Below are 13,892 nucleotides of genomic sequence, written 5' to 3'. Positions count from 1 at the left end.
GAATAGGAACCCTGCCTTCCCTCCTCTTTTCCCAACCCACCTAAGGGACTTAAAGCTCTGCTTTTGCCATTGTCCCGGCTCTCAGTTTCCCTTGATTGTCTTGCATGGGCTCTAAGAGGAGCACTTTCTATAATATCGATGAAATCTGCTTGCTAAGCCTCCCAATGGACAAATTGCCTTGTCTGCAAAAGGACCCCAAGAGTTACCCTGCAACCCTGTAGATGACTCTTATTGGAGGACAAGCACCTGGCAATCAGGGCCTTGTATATACTTGGTCCTTACAGTGTCTAGTCAACAGTAGGAATGTGGCCCATGTTCACTCTGACTCTCCCCGAGCCCTGACTAGATGATGGACAGTGAAAACATGGACTCAGGAAATTTGATTCTAAGTGTGATGGGGAACCTACATGCTCACAGGATCATCCGGCAGGGATGGAGCGTGAAACTCAGAAATATCAGGCCATCGCAGGTCTAGGTCTGCTAGAAAGTAGGCTGATCCTGTTGCAGGAAGTATCTCACTGGCAGGTCCCTAAATCTTTGTAGCTTTAATCTCAGCCAGCTTCTGTCAAGTCGACACAGCCTCAGAGACTAACTTAAAAACATCAAACAAATCCTCCCATTTAAGGAAGACCCTCATTGTAAGCATTTCTTCTCTGTTTTAGTAAAGTGTTCATGAACTAATAAGAGAATGAAACTCTTTTCTTTTTTCAATGACTTGTTTTTATTTTACGTGCATTGGTGTTTTGCTTGCCTGATGTCTGTGTGAGGGTGTCAAATCACTTGGAGCTGGATTTCAGCCAGTTGTGAGCTGTGATGTGGGTGCTGGGAATTGAGCCCAGGTCCTCTAGAAGAGCAGCCAGAACTTTCAACTGCTGAACCACCTCTCCAGCCCCTAGAATGAAACTCTTATCCCTGGAACCTAAACTTTCCCCAAGGGCATGGCTGGTCCTTGGTGTTTACTAACCTGTCCTTACTGACAGATTCGCCTGTAGGCCTGGCACTGGTGGCTGCCACTGGTTCTGTGCAAGGCTTTGAGGCGCCGAAGGAGGGGGTACTGGAGTCCAGTGGTAGTAGCTGCTGACCACTAGGAGAGGAGAGCATGGTGCCTGCTAGGGAGCTGGAGAGTGGGATGCTGTTGAAGAATGCCGTGGAGAAGTCCCTGTCATTAACAAGGAAAAGTAAATCAGCACAAAAATGTCACATGTAGTTATTTTATAACTTCTAAAGAACATTTCCCTGAGTCTTAAGGCAAGGGTAATTTGCAAAGTTAAGAGTTTAAAAAACTGAAACACTTAATATACTGTTTAATTGACTCTAAAGTAAACTAGTAATACAGTAAACTGCTGAAGTCAACCAGGCTGCTATCTGGTTATTATTACATGCTGCTGAGCCTACCATGCACCCTGTAGCATCTATAGTGGCCTCCCTTTTGAGGGACTGTAGGCTTTCTTACTAGAAGGGCATGTAATTTACTTAACACAGCCTCTAAGAAGTAGGTCTACCTCCCTGCTCCTGTGACATACTATCCCAACAGGAGGTATGATGTAAGTGTTAAGGCTGAGGGACCTGGGGTAGAGCAGCCAGGGCAACTCCCTTGCCAACGGCAAGCTCCCACACTTGTGCCTCTCAGTCACTTTTCATCGTGCCTCACCTGACAGTTCTCATCTGTCAAGTGCTTAGACTCTCTCCAATGGGTTAGAATTAAATCCCAATTAAAGAATATTGTGTAATACATATATAGGGCACATAGTAGCCACTGAAACATATATGGAATTAAATTGTCTTGTACTAACCAATTCCTGTATAATGTGGGACATATTCAGAGAAATGTAGTTAGTGTAGCAAATGTAATGTTGTTTTACATATGGTTCGGGTAAGCATTTCTAAAGCTCCCTCCTTAGTGGTTAAGACACAAGTCACTTAGGGGAGTGCCTATTTCACCACAACTAAAAAGTGTTTTGCTTTTTGTGCTCCTGCTCCTGCTCCTGCTCCTGCTGCTGCTGCTGCTGCTGCTGCTGGTGGTTGCATTTATGGTACCGGGATAGAATCCAAGCCTTACACGTGTACGATAACTGTAATATTACTGAGCCATGTACCCATACTTCCATTTACTTTGATAAAAGGTTTTTTAGTAGGTGGACAATGAACTCATTCTGTAGCCTAGATAGACCTCCTGAATGGGTAGGATTACATGTCTACCCTGCAAAGACCACCCTTACAGTTTTATAAAATTTCTTGCTATCAGTCAATTTGATGGATAATAAATAGTATTTTACTACAGTTTTGCTCCAAGGGAACAAATGAGAAAAAAAAAGGGGGGGGGGGGAATTTACTATAGATTATAGCCTGGCATTCATGTATGGAAAATATCTTTTATCTCTGAGACTATAAAAGTATTTTTCCATGGAATCTTATAAAACTGTAAGCAAACATGTATTAAGGCCAGGCATGGTAGTTCACATCTTTAACAGAAATCAGGAGTTTGAACTCTATGAGTTCAAAGCCAGCAGGGTCCTGGCCAGCCATGGCTACATAGTGAGTGAGACCCTGTCTTTACAAACAAAAGTTTTAAGTGATCACATTAATAAAACAAGCAAAAAGCTGCTAAGCTTGTAGAGGTTTCTACTTTGAAATTGGTAAAGAGGGTGAGAGCCAATGTGGTTTCTAGAAGTCATCCCATTTCTCATTTGCGGAACTGGCCAATGCCTCATTACTAATTGAGACACTATCTTTAAAATTCCCTTAAGGCAGGCATGGTGGTGCACACCTTTAATACCAGCAATCAGGAACCAGAGGCAAGTGGAGCTCTGTGAGTGCAAAGCCAACCTGGTCTACAGGACGAGTTACAGGCTGGCTAGCAGGAGCTACATGGCAAACCATTTTTAAAACTCCCTTGAACGGGGTAGTGAGAAGACTTGGTTGACAAACTACTTCCCACAAAATCATGAAGACCTGAGTTTTGATCTCCAACAATCACATAAAAAGCCAAACACAATGCCATGTGCCTATAATCCCAGTGCTAGGGAGGTGAAGACAGAAAAGTTGGTGCTTGTTGGCCAGTCAGTCCAGCTGAACTAATAAGCTCCAGGTCCACAAAAAGATCCTATCTCAAAAAATACAGTAGCAGCAATTGAGGAAGACACACTATAACAACTGCCTATACACACACACACACACTTCCTTGAAAATTTGAGCCTTTTGTGGAAATTCATTTATATGCTATTGGCCTGTCTACTCATCTCCAGTCCCTCCCTCTTTAAAACTTGTTTGCATTTTATTTTCTGGTAGAGTTAGTTGTCCCTAATCAACCCCTTTGCTTTTTTTTCCTTCTGAAATATCTCAAATATTACTGCTTCTTCATATAACTTAAGAATTATTCTTGATATGAATTATCTTAGCTAATTTCTAGCACATCTTTTGTATAAGCCCCAAAGATCTGGCTATCTACACACACACACACACACACACACACACACACACACACACACTCACACACAGACACACCAGACACACCAGACACACACCAGACACACACCAGACACACACACACACACACACACACACACACACACACACACACACACACACACACACACACACACCAGTATCTGGGTTCTAACCTGATGCTAGGGACAGGAACTCAGGTCCTCATGTTTGTGCAGCAAGAATTCTACCCACTGAGCCATCTCCCCAGCCCAATCCTTGAATTTTTCTTCACAATTTTGCATTTCTTAGTTCAACCTGGTAGTATACACCTGTAAGTCCTGCTACTCAAGAGGATAAGGTGCAAAGGTTACTTGTACCTCCAAGTTCAACATCAGCCTGCACAACATATAAGATGCTATTTTTTAAAAAAAAAAAATCATCTGTGAATGTGATTTCCTCCTTTGTATCATCTAAAGGAGCTGCTGCTGAAGGCATTGCTTGATCTCACTTGTATCCAGTGCATGCACTCACTCACGGATTTCTCCAGGACAGGATCCTGCTATGTAGCCAAGATCGCCACAAACACGTAACCCTCCTGCTTCTCCATCCGAAATGCCGGAGGAGCAGCACAATAAGCTTTATTCTTTTCTGTTGCTGTCTACAGCAACCCCAGTGATGTCCCTCTAGATCAGAGAGCCTTGAATAATGACATATTTCATGGTCTCCTGTGAACTCAGTGTTGACTAATTACAAAAAGCCTCAAAGAGGAACATTAAATTATAATCAGGGGAGTAAAATGTCATTTTATTTCTATAAGTGATATGAAGTTATTTTATTTCTAAATGTGATATGAAAAAAATAGTAAATTACCAGCTAAAGAAACCTCTATTTTCATTTCATTGATTTTTGATGTCAAAACAATGTTGAATTTTATGAAAATGCCCCTTAAGCAACTATGGAACCCAGGTGTGTGTGTGTGTGTGTAGCTATACCATTTGTTTTGATCAGCTGACATGTAGCTTAAATTATATTCCATAATTTTGAACATCCTTATTTACCTAAAATACACCTTATTTGACTGTTAAATTAGATTTTGGGTTTTGTTTGTTTGTTTGTTTGTTTGTTTTGTTTTTTGAGATAAGTATGCTGCCCTGGCTGGCTTGGAACTGCCTATGTAGATAAGACAGGCCTGACACTCACAGATTTCTGCCTTTTTCTGTCTCTCACATGCTGGAATCAAAGGAATGTAGCACCATGCCCAGCCCTGACATTAGCATCTCAACATGCTATAAGGTTCTCCATATAACTGTATTATTTAGGAGTTTGCACTGACATCTAGAAACCACATAGGTCTGAAATTCATTATGTTCTTTGTGGTGATAAAGTCTATGTTGTCCAGGCCTTAGCTCCAGTGTTCACCTTGCCTCAGTCTCCTGAATAGCTGGGACTGTATGATGTAATATCGTCAAGCACCATCATTTAGATTTAAGTTTCCCTTTCATCTACGTACTAGACTGTGTGACGTGTTATTACAATTCCCCTGCGAAGGCTTCCTAATCTGGGAGCTTTAAGGAAAGCAAACACACAATTTCTTGTCCAGCAATATATCACTTTTAGTAATTGCATGTGTGTGTGTGTGTTTGTCTCATACTTTTGATTCATTTTTTTATCTGTGAATATCTCCCACTCATAATTAACTTGCATATTTGGTTTTGATTAGCTGATATTTTGATATATAGCTATTTGTTTAATATAGGAACCAGGAAGTAAAACATAACATATTTATTAACATAAATATCAAGTTCTGATACCAGAAAAGTGCCCAGTAGTAGAAAGGTAGGTGACTCAAGACCAGCAAGGAAGACCCTATGTCCTCTGCCTCCTCACTAGGTAAAGCATGGGAAGATTCAATGGATCACTGTGCACCAACACCACCTCCTTCCCTGCTACAGGTCTACATGTCCATACCGGATTCTAATAAAAGTTAGAAAGTGGCCTTACCCTATAATGGGGGGGGGGGGGGTAGAAGAGTGAGTCGCCTGTCTGAGGAGAGACAAGCAAGTTCTGAACATGTGTCTAGTACACCTAGCAGATAAGTGAGGTTAGCACATCTTATGCATGAAGCCTCACTAGTTATCAAGGGAAACAAGGAAGACCTAGAACAGCTCACGGATGAGCAACTGAGAAATGTAAAGGGCAGTCTCTGTGCGGGGCTTCCTGATGCTCTGAGCTGATCACTGTGTGGGTCTAAAACCCAGAGAGACACCTGACAATGGCTGCTTTCACCAACCTGTCATTTCTAGAGAACAATCACTACAAACACACATCTGACTGCAGATATGCAGATAACAGCAAATGTAAAGAGGTCATACCCCCACTCCCTGCCTCCACAGTGTGCGTAATGCATCTCAGAGCCCTACCCTCTGTCCAGCAATTCCACTTCAGGAACTGCCCATGAGGACAGTCAAGTGTGTGTTCAAAGATTAGCATGCATAAGAACTGGATACAAAATAGAAGTCCACAGTTGAGGAGCTGGTTCATTAACTTATGTTGCATTCAGACACAGGAATCTGGATAATCAGCAAGCAATGCTTCAGAGGACTATTTATTTAGTGGATGAAAGTCAAGATACAGTAGCAAGTGGGGAAAGACTGGAAATACAGATATCAAAATGATAACAGAGGCTGGATTATGAATGATATTTATCCTCTTCTTGGGACTTTCACTATCTTTCTAAATTTTCAACTATATGTCTTTCATAATGGGAGTGGGAGGGAGGGAAAAACTGTTACAAAAGGAAGAAAGCATAACTTCCTTTTTTGCCCTACAGTACCTTGCCTTGCCAGCAGCTAGGCAGAGTAGAGGGCCAACAAGTGGAGACATTCTGGCCTTGGGTCACTCAGTTTCTACCCTTCCACATGTGTGGAGAGTATATGGAGAGCCCTATGGGGACCATAAGGCTTTTAGAGTATGGGGGTTGGCCCCAGTCTTCAAGATCCTAACTGGCTAACTGACAACAGAAGAAAAGAAGACCTCCCCAGACAAGGCCACAGAAAGCTTGGTGAAGGAGTGAGTACCCAGTGTCCAGCTGTGCTATGCAAAGAGGCGTGATTCTCCTCCGACCATCTGCTGTCCGAGTTTCCACTTGTTTCTTCAAAAGATTCTGGCAAAGTAGAGTCAAATAAGTGAATACAAAAGTTTCAGCTAACCACATCCAAATATCAAAAACTCAAGCTGTCCTCTCTTTTCCCTTATGATGAGAACATTTAGCTCTTCTAGGAAACAAGCATGAACTATAGTATGGGTAGCTGCAGTCCCCATGCTGCACAACACAACTCTAGGACTTGGTGCTCATGTTGCCTTCCGAGGCCCTGGCACCCATCACTCTCCTCTCCGCTCCTATGAATTTGACTACATCTCTTCTCATCAGGCAGCACTTGTGCTTCTGTCTCTGTTTCGCTGTTAGGGTGTAAGCATTAAATGTGCATATGTCATGTATATCTCACTATGGTGATGAAAAATAAAGGCTGGTAAGGAAATGCATTCTAATTCTCCTTTCCACAGCCTTGTTGGTACAAAGAAAGCCAACCTGCTGCCAAACTTAGACACGTTTACAAGGCATGTTTTTTATTTGATACAGAGAAGCATCAAAAATAGAAAGCTCCCAGCTGAACTGGCTAAAAGAGCCTTCTTCCCTGTCATCAGTACCAGGCATGACCAAAGTTAGGCTGTACGCACATGACATCTAACAGCCATTAGGTAATTCAGGGACCTTAGGATAAAGGTATGAACTTGTGAGCCGTACTCTTCTCACAAAGTAGTGACTTGCAAGTCAACTTTATTTATAATAAATAAAAAACAAACAAACATGTCACTCTGTAACACAGGCTGAACTAGAACATATTCTATATATAGCCCAGGCTGGGTTCAAACTTGCAGTGATCATCCTGCCTCAGTCTGCCAGGTGCTAGGTTTATAAATACGACCCATCGTGCCTGGCTTCCAAACTGACTTTTATCATGGTTTCCTTCTGCCATAAAAGGCATATAACTGTTGTTCCCAATCAAACATTCTGACAAATTGACCTAGAGAGGCTTGCTGGCCTCTACAAGCTCCTGAACAAGACTGCTTTCTCAGTTCTCAGTGAGATCCATGCCTCTGATGCTGCCTTGCCCCATTATCCCTGTCTACCAGTAAAATACAGGCTTCCAGAAGAAGGGGAACCCAAACTTCCCCTAAAGACAAGTAATCAAATTTCTCAGAATCTACATATTCTTTTTTTTTTTTTTTTGGTTTTTTCAAGACAGAGTTTTCTCTGTGTAGCCCTGGCTGTCCTAGAACTCACTCTGTAGACCACCAGGCTGGCCTCAAACACAGAAATCCACCTGCCTCTGCCTCCCAAGTACTAGGATTCAAGGCGTGCGCCACCACGCCCGGCAGAATCTACAATTTCCTAGAGAGATAAGTAGTGAAGACTTGGCAGTTTCTGCAAAGGATTACCTCTTCTATTGCTCCCTGGGGAATAGAGTCCTATGATAAAGGTCTATTAGCATGGGCTCCAGCTGGCTAGGGTCCAGCCTCATACTCACCAAATACCCTCATCACCATCACTCATGCCCCGGCCCGATCTCTGTGTCCTGTGCAGACCTCCTGGTTCATGTTCCATCTGTTCACCCCCTTTGCCCTGTCTCTGGGCATGTGCTCAAGTCTTTTAGTGCCACTGGACCATGCCCTCACCTTTCTGATATCTTCTAGACTTTCCCCATTGACCACACCCGTGACTGAGGATGCTGAGCTTGTCTCCCTAGTAGTGGCATTCTTCTGATCCAGCTGCTGCTGTTGCTGTCTCCGCTGGTACTTGAGCATCTCAGGGTTCTCAATAACAGCTGTGGAAAGCTGGGCCTCAGTCATTATTGCCAGGCTCTTGCCATAGGTAGACTGGTGAATTCGGCTCTGTAGGAAGCAGGGAGAGGTTTGATACATGGGTTTGAGTATCATCATGGCTGAAGTTGCTAACCAGCAGGTGCAATATACTGCTGACTCTTCTGGCTCTAAGAGCAGAATAGCTCAGGAGGCCAGCTCACCATCAGCTCCCACTCGACCGCCAGTCGCTGACTAGACATGTCTGTTAACATCCCTCATCTCTCACAAGATGTTACAACCTCCTGTACATCTACTGTTGGGAAGACAGTGAGACACTGACAATAAATCACCTTTTACATTGACTAGTGCAAAACATATAGCCGTGAATACTGTCTCAACTGAAATGCAGATTCCCAAATTAGTAAGTTAAGGTTCTTTTGTTATACCAAGAACCCTAAGCACTCTCACAGAACCAACATACTCTCTCTTCTCTTATGGATGCCAGCCACCATGGCAGGAGATCTCATGCAACTAGCATTGCCTCTAAAGAGCACTGGAGGTTTCTCAGCTCCCCCATCATGGTTCCTTCTGTGCAGGATCTCCTCCCAGCCCCAGGGCTTGTTAATCCTCTGCCATAACAAGCAAGACAAGGACCTCAGGAGAAGAGGGGCAGCATCCCACAACACCATTTAAGCAGTTTTCATAAAAACATGCCAAGAAGCAGATCCACAAAAAGATGTGCAAATGACAGTGCTGTATCCTGCCCAGGAAACAGGGCCTAGAGTTAATCAGTATCTGGTATCTGGCTCATAGATGATGTCTAGTTAAGTCAGTAGGCAGCCTTCTTCTACGACAAGGACTTTTAAGTCTCACTCCTGTTAGTACCTAAGCAGCCCCAGGAATCTTCCCCTTCTACTGTCCTGTGTCCTGTGCCCTCTCCCAAACCCAACCTCTGTAATCTCAAGCCAAATTTTGATCTTGGCCAAGACTTTTCTAGAGTTCCTTAAACACAGAGTCACTGTCAATGATCTGGGAGATGATAAAATACACGGGACTCTTCCATAAGCTGTCATACTGACTCTCCAAGAGGCAGAGAAGGGCCCAATGGTCCTTGATGACAGGGTAAGGCAGAATGAAGATTCTAGGTCACTCAGAAATTTACTCCTTCTTTTAAAAAAACACTGGCAGGCTGCCCCCCATTCCAAGCACAGTGCATAAGGTAGACTCCACCCCAAGGGATTTACATCTTAGTTGAGGGTGGTGGTGTCGCACAGTAGATTAAGAGGTAGCTTACCCCCAGCAACAGCATCACTAAGTGGATAGCTGCTGACCTGCTCTGGGCTTCCACAGAGCTCCATTCAGACAAATGGATATAATACCCCATTAACGGTTGGCAAAAGTCTGTCGGTAGAAAGAACAGTTTCTGTGTCTACAGCAGGTAAAGCAGAGCCTTTCCCAAAGCCCATACAGAAGTCCAGGAAGGCCCCATGCTCTGAGAAGAGACAGAGATGAGGGAGCCTGACTCAGAGGCAGCAGGCCTAGCTCACACATCCACTTTTATACTTAAAGGCAAAGTGGTTCTCACAAAGGGCCATGCTATTTTCTTAGGCTTGGGTACCTCACTGATGAAATAGATGAGACCTGCTTTATAAATGTTACTGTTATAAAATAACTCAAGTCCTTTCTTATGGTATCTAGGGAGAAAAGGTTTGCAGAGAAAACTGAAGGAGGAAAGGAGAAAAAAAACACAAACCATGAAAGAGGGCATAGATCAAACACAAAGCTAAGAAGGAACAACAAGCAGATCTTCTAGTCCAGCTCCTACTTTTCAATACTGGGTTTGGTCTCTTGGTACAAAGACTCTCTTGGCAAGATTTCTGCCAAGTTTTTAACTTTATCTTAATTTTTTTAACATTTTTTAAAAAAGAAAAAATGGCCAGGCAGTGGTGACTCATGCCATTAATCCCAGCATTCAGAAGGCAAAGGCAAGAGGACCTCTGTGAGTTTGAGGTCAGCCTAGTCTGTTGAGTTACAGAATAACAAGAGCTACACAGAAAAACTGTGTCTTGAAAAAAAACAAACAAACAAAAAATGGTTCTCCATTGGTTGTCCTCAAGAATCCCTTACAGGTGGACTTTAAAACAGCATGAACTGTGAATTGCTAAGTGACCACAGCATTTGTTCATTATGTGGGAGGAGGCCCCAGGTTTGATTCCCAGCATCTACAAGCCTTACTTTGCAGATTAGTGTTTGTTAGTTTATTCATTTTAAACCAGTCTTACTATGTAGCCCAAGCTGACCCTAAATTCTCTTCAGCCTCTTTGGGATTAAAGGTATATGCCACTGCACCCAGTAATTATATGAAGTTTAAATGATAAATATGTGCAAAACCTGTACGTGGGCAAGGACCTGCCACAGTGGCTAACAGTGACCAGTATTAACTGTCACATAACTGCTGCTATGCTAGCATGAAACAAGAGGATGAAGGACATGACATAAATAAGAACCCCATGGAAGTGACTCCAACTCTCTCCCAGGGGTGAAACTTCCTTATAGCCAGTGCTCTCTCAGCAAGCACAGATGCCCAATTTATTCTTTGCTCCAATACTTATTTCTGACATGAGTATTTATTATTAATCTATTCTTTTTCAAAAAGGATTAACATAATCTATAAAAAGCAAACTATTTAGAATAGTTAAGAAATGTCTTCCACAAGAAGAGGACCCAATTGAATAGGTTCTCAGAGCCAGTATCATAGCACATAGGCCACAAGCCTACCTTTTCCTCCTCACTCAGGGGGTCTCCGAGTTCATCCTGAGAGAAATCAAGGAACGCCACAGAGCCGTCCATGGAGCACACCAGGATACCCAACCCATTCAGAGTCCTGAAAGAGACAGCTGTCAGGAGCCTAGGTGGACAATGTACCTGAAGTTGCCACATGGGGAGGCTCAAAGAATACTCTGATGGATGCTAGAAACCTAAAGCTCCCTTCTGTGACCTAAAGATAGGGGCAGCCTTTGGTGCCCTTTAGAGCTAGGTACGTGCAGAGAATCTTACCAAATTTTCTTAGTTTTCAATTTCTGTTTTCTGCTATAAACCTACAGAATGCCCAGTTTGTCCAAGCAGACATTTCCCTGTAACAAACCCTACTCGTGATGACACTCTCACAGGAACAGGCAGAGATGGTGTAAAATTCACACAGGAGCAAGGCAGAGATGTTGCTACCTGAGTAGAGTGCAAACTGCACCTTGGGGTTTGCCAGAGGAAAGTGACCAGGCTGCATGGCTGTAAAGTAGCCAAGAGGTCTCAGGTTGGAGTAGCCAATGCAGTGTAGTAAGAATCCATCTTACCAGGAAATATCCATGATGGACTTGTCAAACAGTTCATGGATGACAACCAGAGGCCGTTTCAAACATGTGAGCTACAAGGGGAAAAAAGTTGAAATTAATGAAATCACTGAGAACCAGTCTGTGCACTAAATTTAACCATCTTTATAAGCCCAGGAGCTTTGATGATCTCCACTAACATACAAGGCATAGTCAACTCAATCGAGATACAACTGCCAAAACCACAAGCTGGGGAGACCAAGGCCTGACAGAAATTCACACACTGAAGAAGCTAAAGTCTGGCAGGGGAACAGCTTTGTATTCGTTCAGCAATTGCAAAAGCAGAGATCTACGGAGCAGGATGAGATGGTCTCAGAAAGAACCCAGCTCACTTTCTCTAGGCACTGACCTCTGGTCCACATTACTCAAGGCTCCTGCAAATAGTTACATAAGTCACTCAGGCTCACTCCTGTGTGTCAGATAGGTCCCAAACACACACCAGTATAAATTTCTCTTAGTCCAAACACAAATGAAAGCTGGAGAGATGACTCAGCAAGAGTCAAGAGAACTCTGCTATTCTTCCAGAGGACCTGAGTTCAGTTCTAGCACCCACATCAGGCAGTTCACAACCACCTCTAACTCCAGTTCCCAGGAGATCCACCACTTTCTTCTGGCATGGTGTGCTCACACTTGCTTGTGTGTGTCCACATACACAAACTCACACGTACAGATATACACATAAAAAGGGAGAAGGGGTCTGGAGAAATGGCTCAGTGGTTAAGAGCAATTAATGTCTTAGAGAACACACAAGATTGGTTTCCAGCACCCACATGGAAACTAACAACTATAATTTCAGTTCCAGGGAACAGACGCCTCTTCTGGACTTCACAGGCAACCAGTCACACACATGATACACATACATGCATGCATACATACATACATTCAAAAAATTCATATACATAAAATAAAAATAAATATTTTTTTAAAACTGATGAACTTGTAAATATTTACTTTAGTCTTCAAAACAAAGCATATTGTGGATATCTTTATATTCCTCATACCATAAACATGTCATTGAATATTCTATGAAAATATTTTACAGATGATTCTATAATATTCAGCAGATGCATGTTCACCAGTTAGTATTTTAATATTATAACAACCACCATCTCTCATACCCAGTGCATGACTACTTTGAAGACGGGCAGAGCCAAATCCCATAGATTTGGTAAGAATGCACTTATTCATATGATGGGGGTCTCCCTTGTGCCATGGCAGATTATGGGAAGCTGACTTACTTATTCTGTCTTGCACCTGTAGCCTGGAATGTGAGAACAGAAGAGATACAGCCACCTGAGACTGGAGGAGAAAACTGGATCCTATATTAAGTATCTTGGTCCACCATAATTCTACTCCCAAAGAACAACCACTTTGCTGGCATAATGATATTGTCCACTGTGCAATGATTATCCTTGTGTTATTCAAATGCTGGTTTTCATCTGGTTATAATCTGGACATGGCATTGTAATATGTATTCTAAGAATCTTCTGTCTCAAAGTTGTGTGAACATTGCTCCCCAATTATCTCTGATTGGTTAATAAAAAGCAGATCAGCCAATGACTGGGCAAAGGAGATAATAGGGCTGAACTTCTGATGCCAGGCAGGAGAAAGAAAGAGGGAGAAGAAGAGTTTTTACCATGAGGTGAAAAACCAGGAACCACCATGAGAACACACAATGAGCAGAGAGAGCCAGATCAATGTTTAAAATGCAAGTATCTTAGAGATTTTGACTGGAAAGTAGCTAGATTAGTTTAGAGGATTAGTTACTGTGACTTAAAGCTTGTTGAATAACTCAAATAGTCTCTGTCTTAATTATCTGGGAGCTAGCCAGGTTAGCCACTTTTAAATTTGCACTAACACAACTTTGTCCATTTTCCCATGAAAATCTGGAGTATGTACACCCACCTGATCTCAGAATTTTATCAAACTAAGGCAGCACCTTTAATGGCCTGGGACAAGGGGGAACACAACTCCAAAAAGAGCATGCCATGAACTGCTCACTGTGAGCAAAGACCCAGAGTGAATGTAAAGAGAATGCAAGCTGGGTCCCTTCCAGCAACATATTTCTCTTTACAAATTATAATGCATATAGCCTGGGGGTAATATCCAATACAAAACCTCAAATATACTCTGCTTTTGAAGAAACAGTTTGAATTTTTGTTAAACTCATGTCTGTGTGCGTGTGTGTGTCAGACTTTCAGCACGCTGGCATATACT

The 13,892-nt window shown here is 42.7% G+C and overlaps 1 protein-coding gene across 7 annotated transcripts in view; it reads right to left on the bottom strand.

Moving 5' to 3' along the window:
* The window catches only part of Hira (histone cell cycle regulator), a 93,560-nt gene that overhangs the window by 36,283 nt on the left and 43,385 nt on the right, over positions 1 to 13,892 (bottom strand). For 6 of the 7 annotated variants that reach the window (XR_003951761.1, NM_010435.2, XM_006521799.4 and 3 more), the window contains 5 exons: positions 11,640 to 11,710; positions 11,068 to 11,173; positions 8,164 to 8,379; positions 6,504 to 6,589; positions 965 to 1,159 (listed from right to left, as the gene is read on the bottom strand). Coding sequence is in view for 6 of the 7 variants with exons in the window: in NM_010435.2 (NP_034565.2) it covers positions 965 to 1,159; positions 6,504 to 6,589; positions 8,164 to 8,379; positions 11,068 to 11,173; positions 11,640 to 11,710 (674 nt within the window). In the remaining variant the exon portion in view is untranslated. Of the gene's footprint in view, positions 1 to 964; positions 1,160 to 6,503; positions 6,590 to 8,163; positions 8,380 to 9,583; positions 9,691 to 11,067; positions 11,174 to 11,639; positions 11,711 to 13,892 lie in introns of those variants that run through there. The other variant, XM_030248979.1, reaches the window with a different exon arrangement.

This window comes from Mus musculus, chromosome 16 (assembly GCF_000001635.26).
Source record: "Mus musculus strain C57BL/6J chromosome 16, GRCm38.p6 C57BL/6J".
NCBI classification, from domain to species: Eukaryota; Metazoa; Chordata; class Mammalia; order Rodentia; family Muridae; genus Mus; species Mus musculus.
The sequence above is the reverse complement of the archived record's forward strand: the minus strand, read 5'-3'. Positions and strand labels throughout refer to the sequence as shown.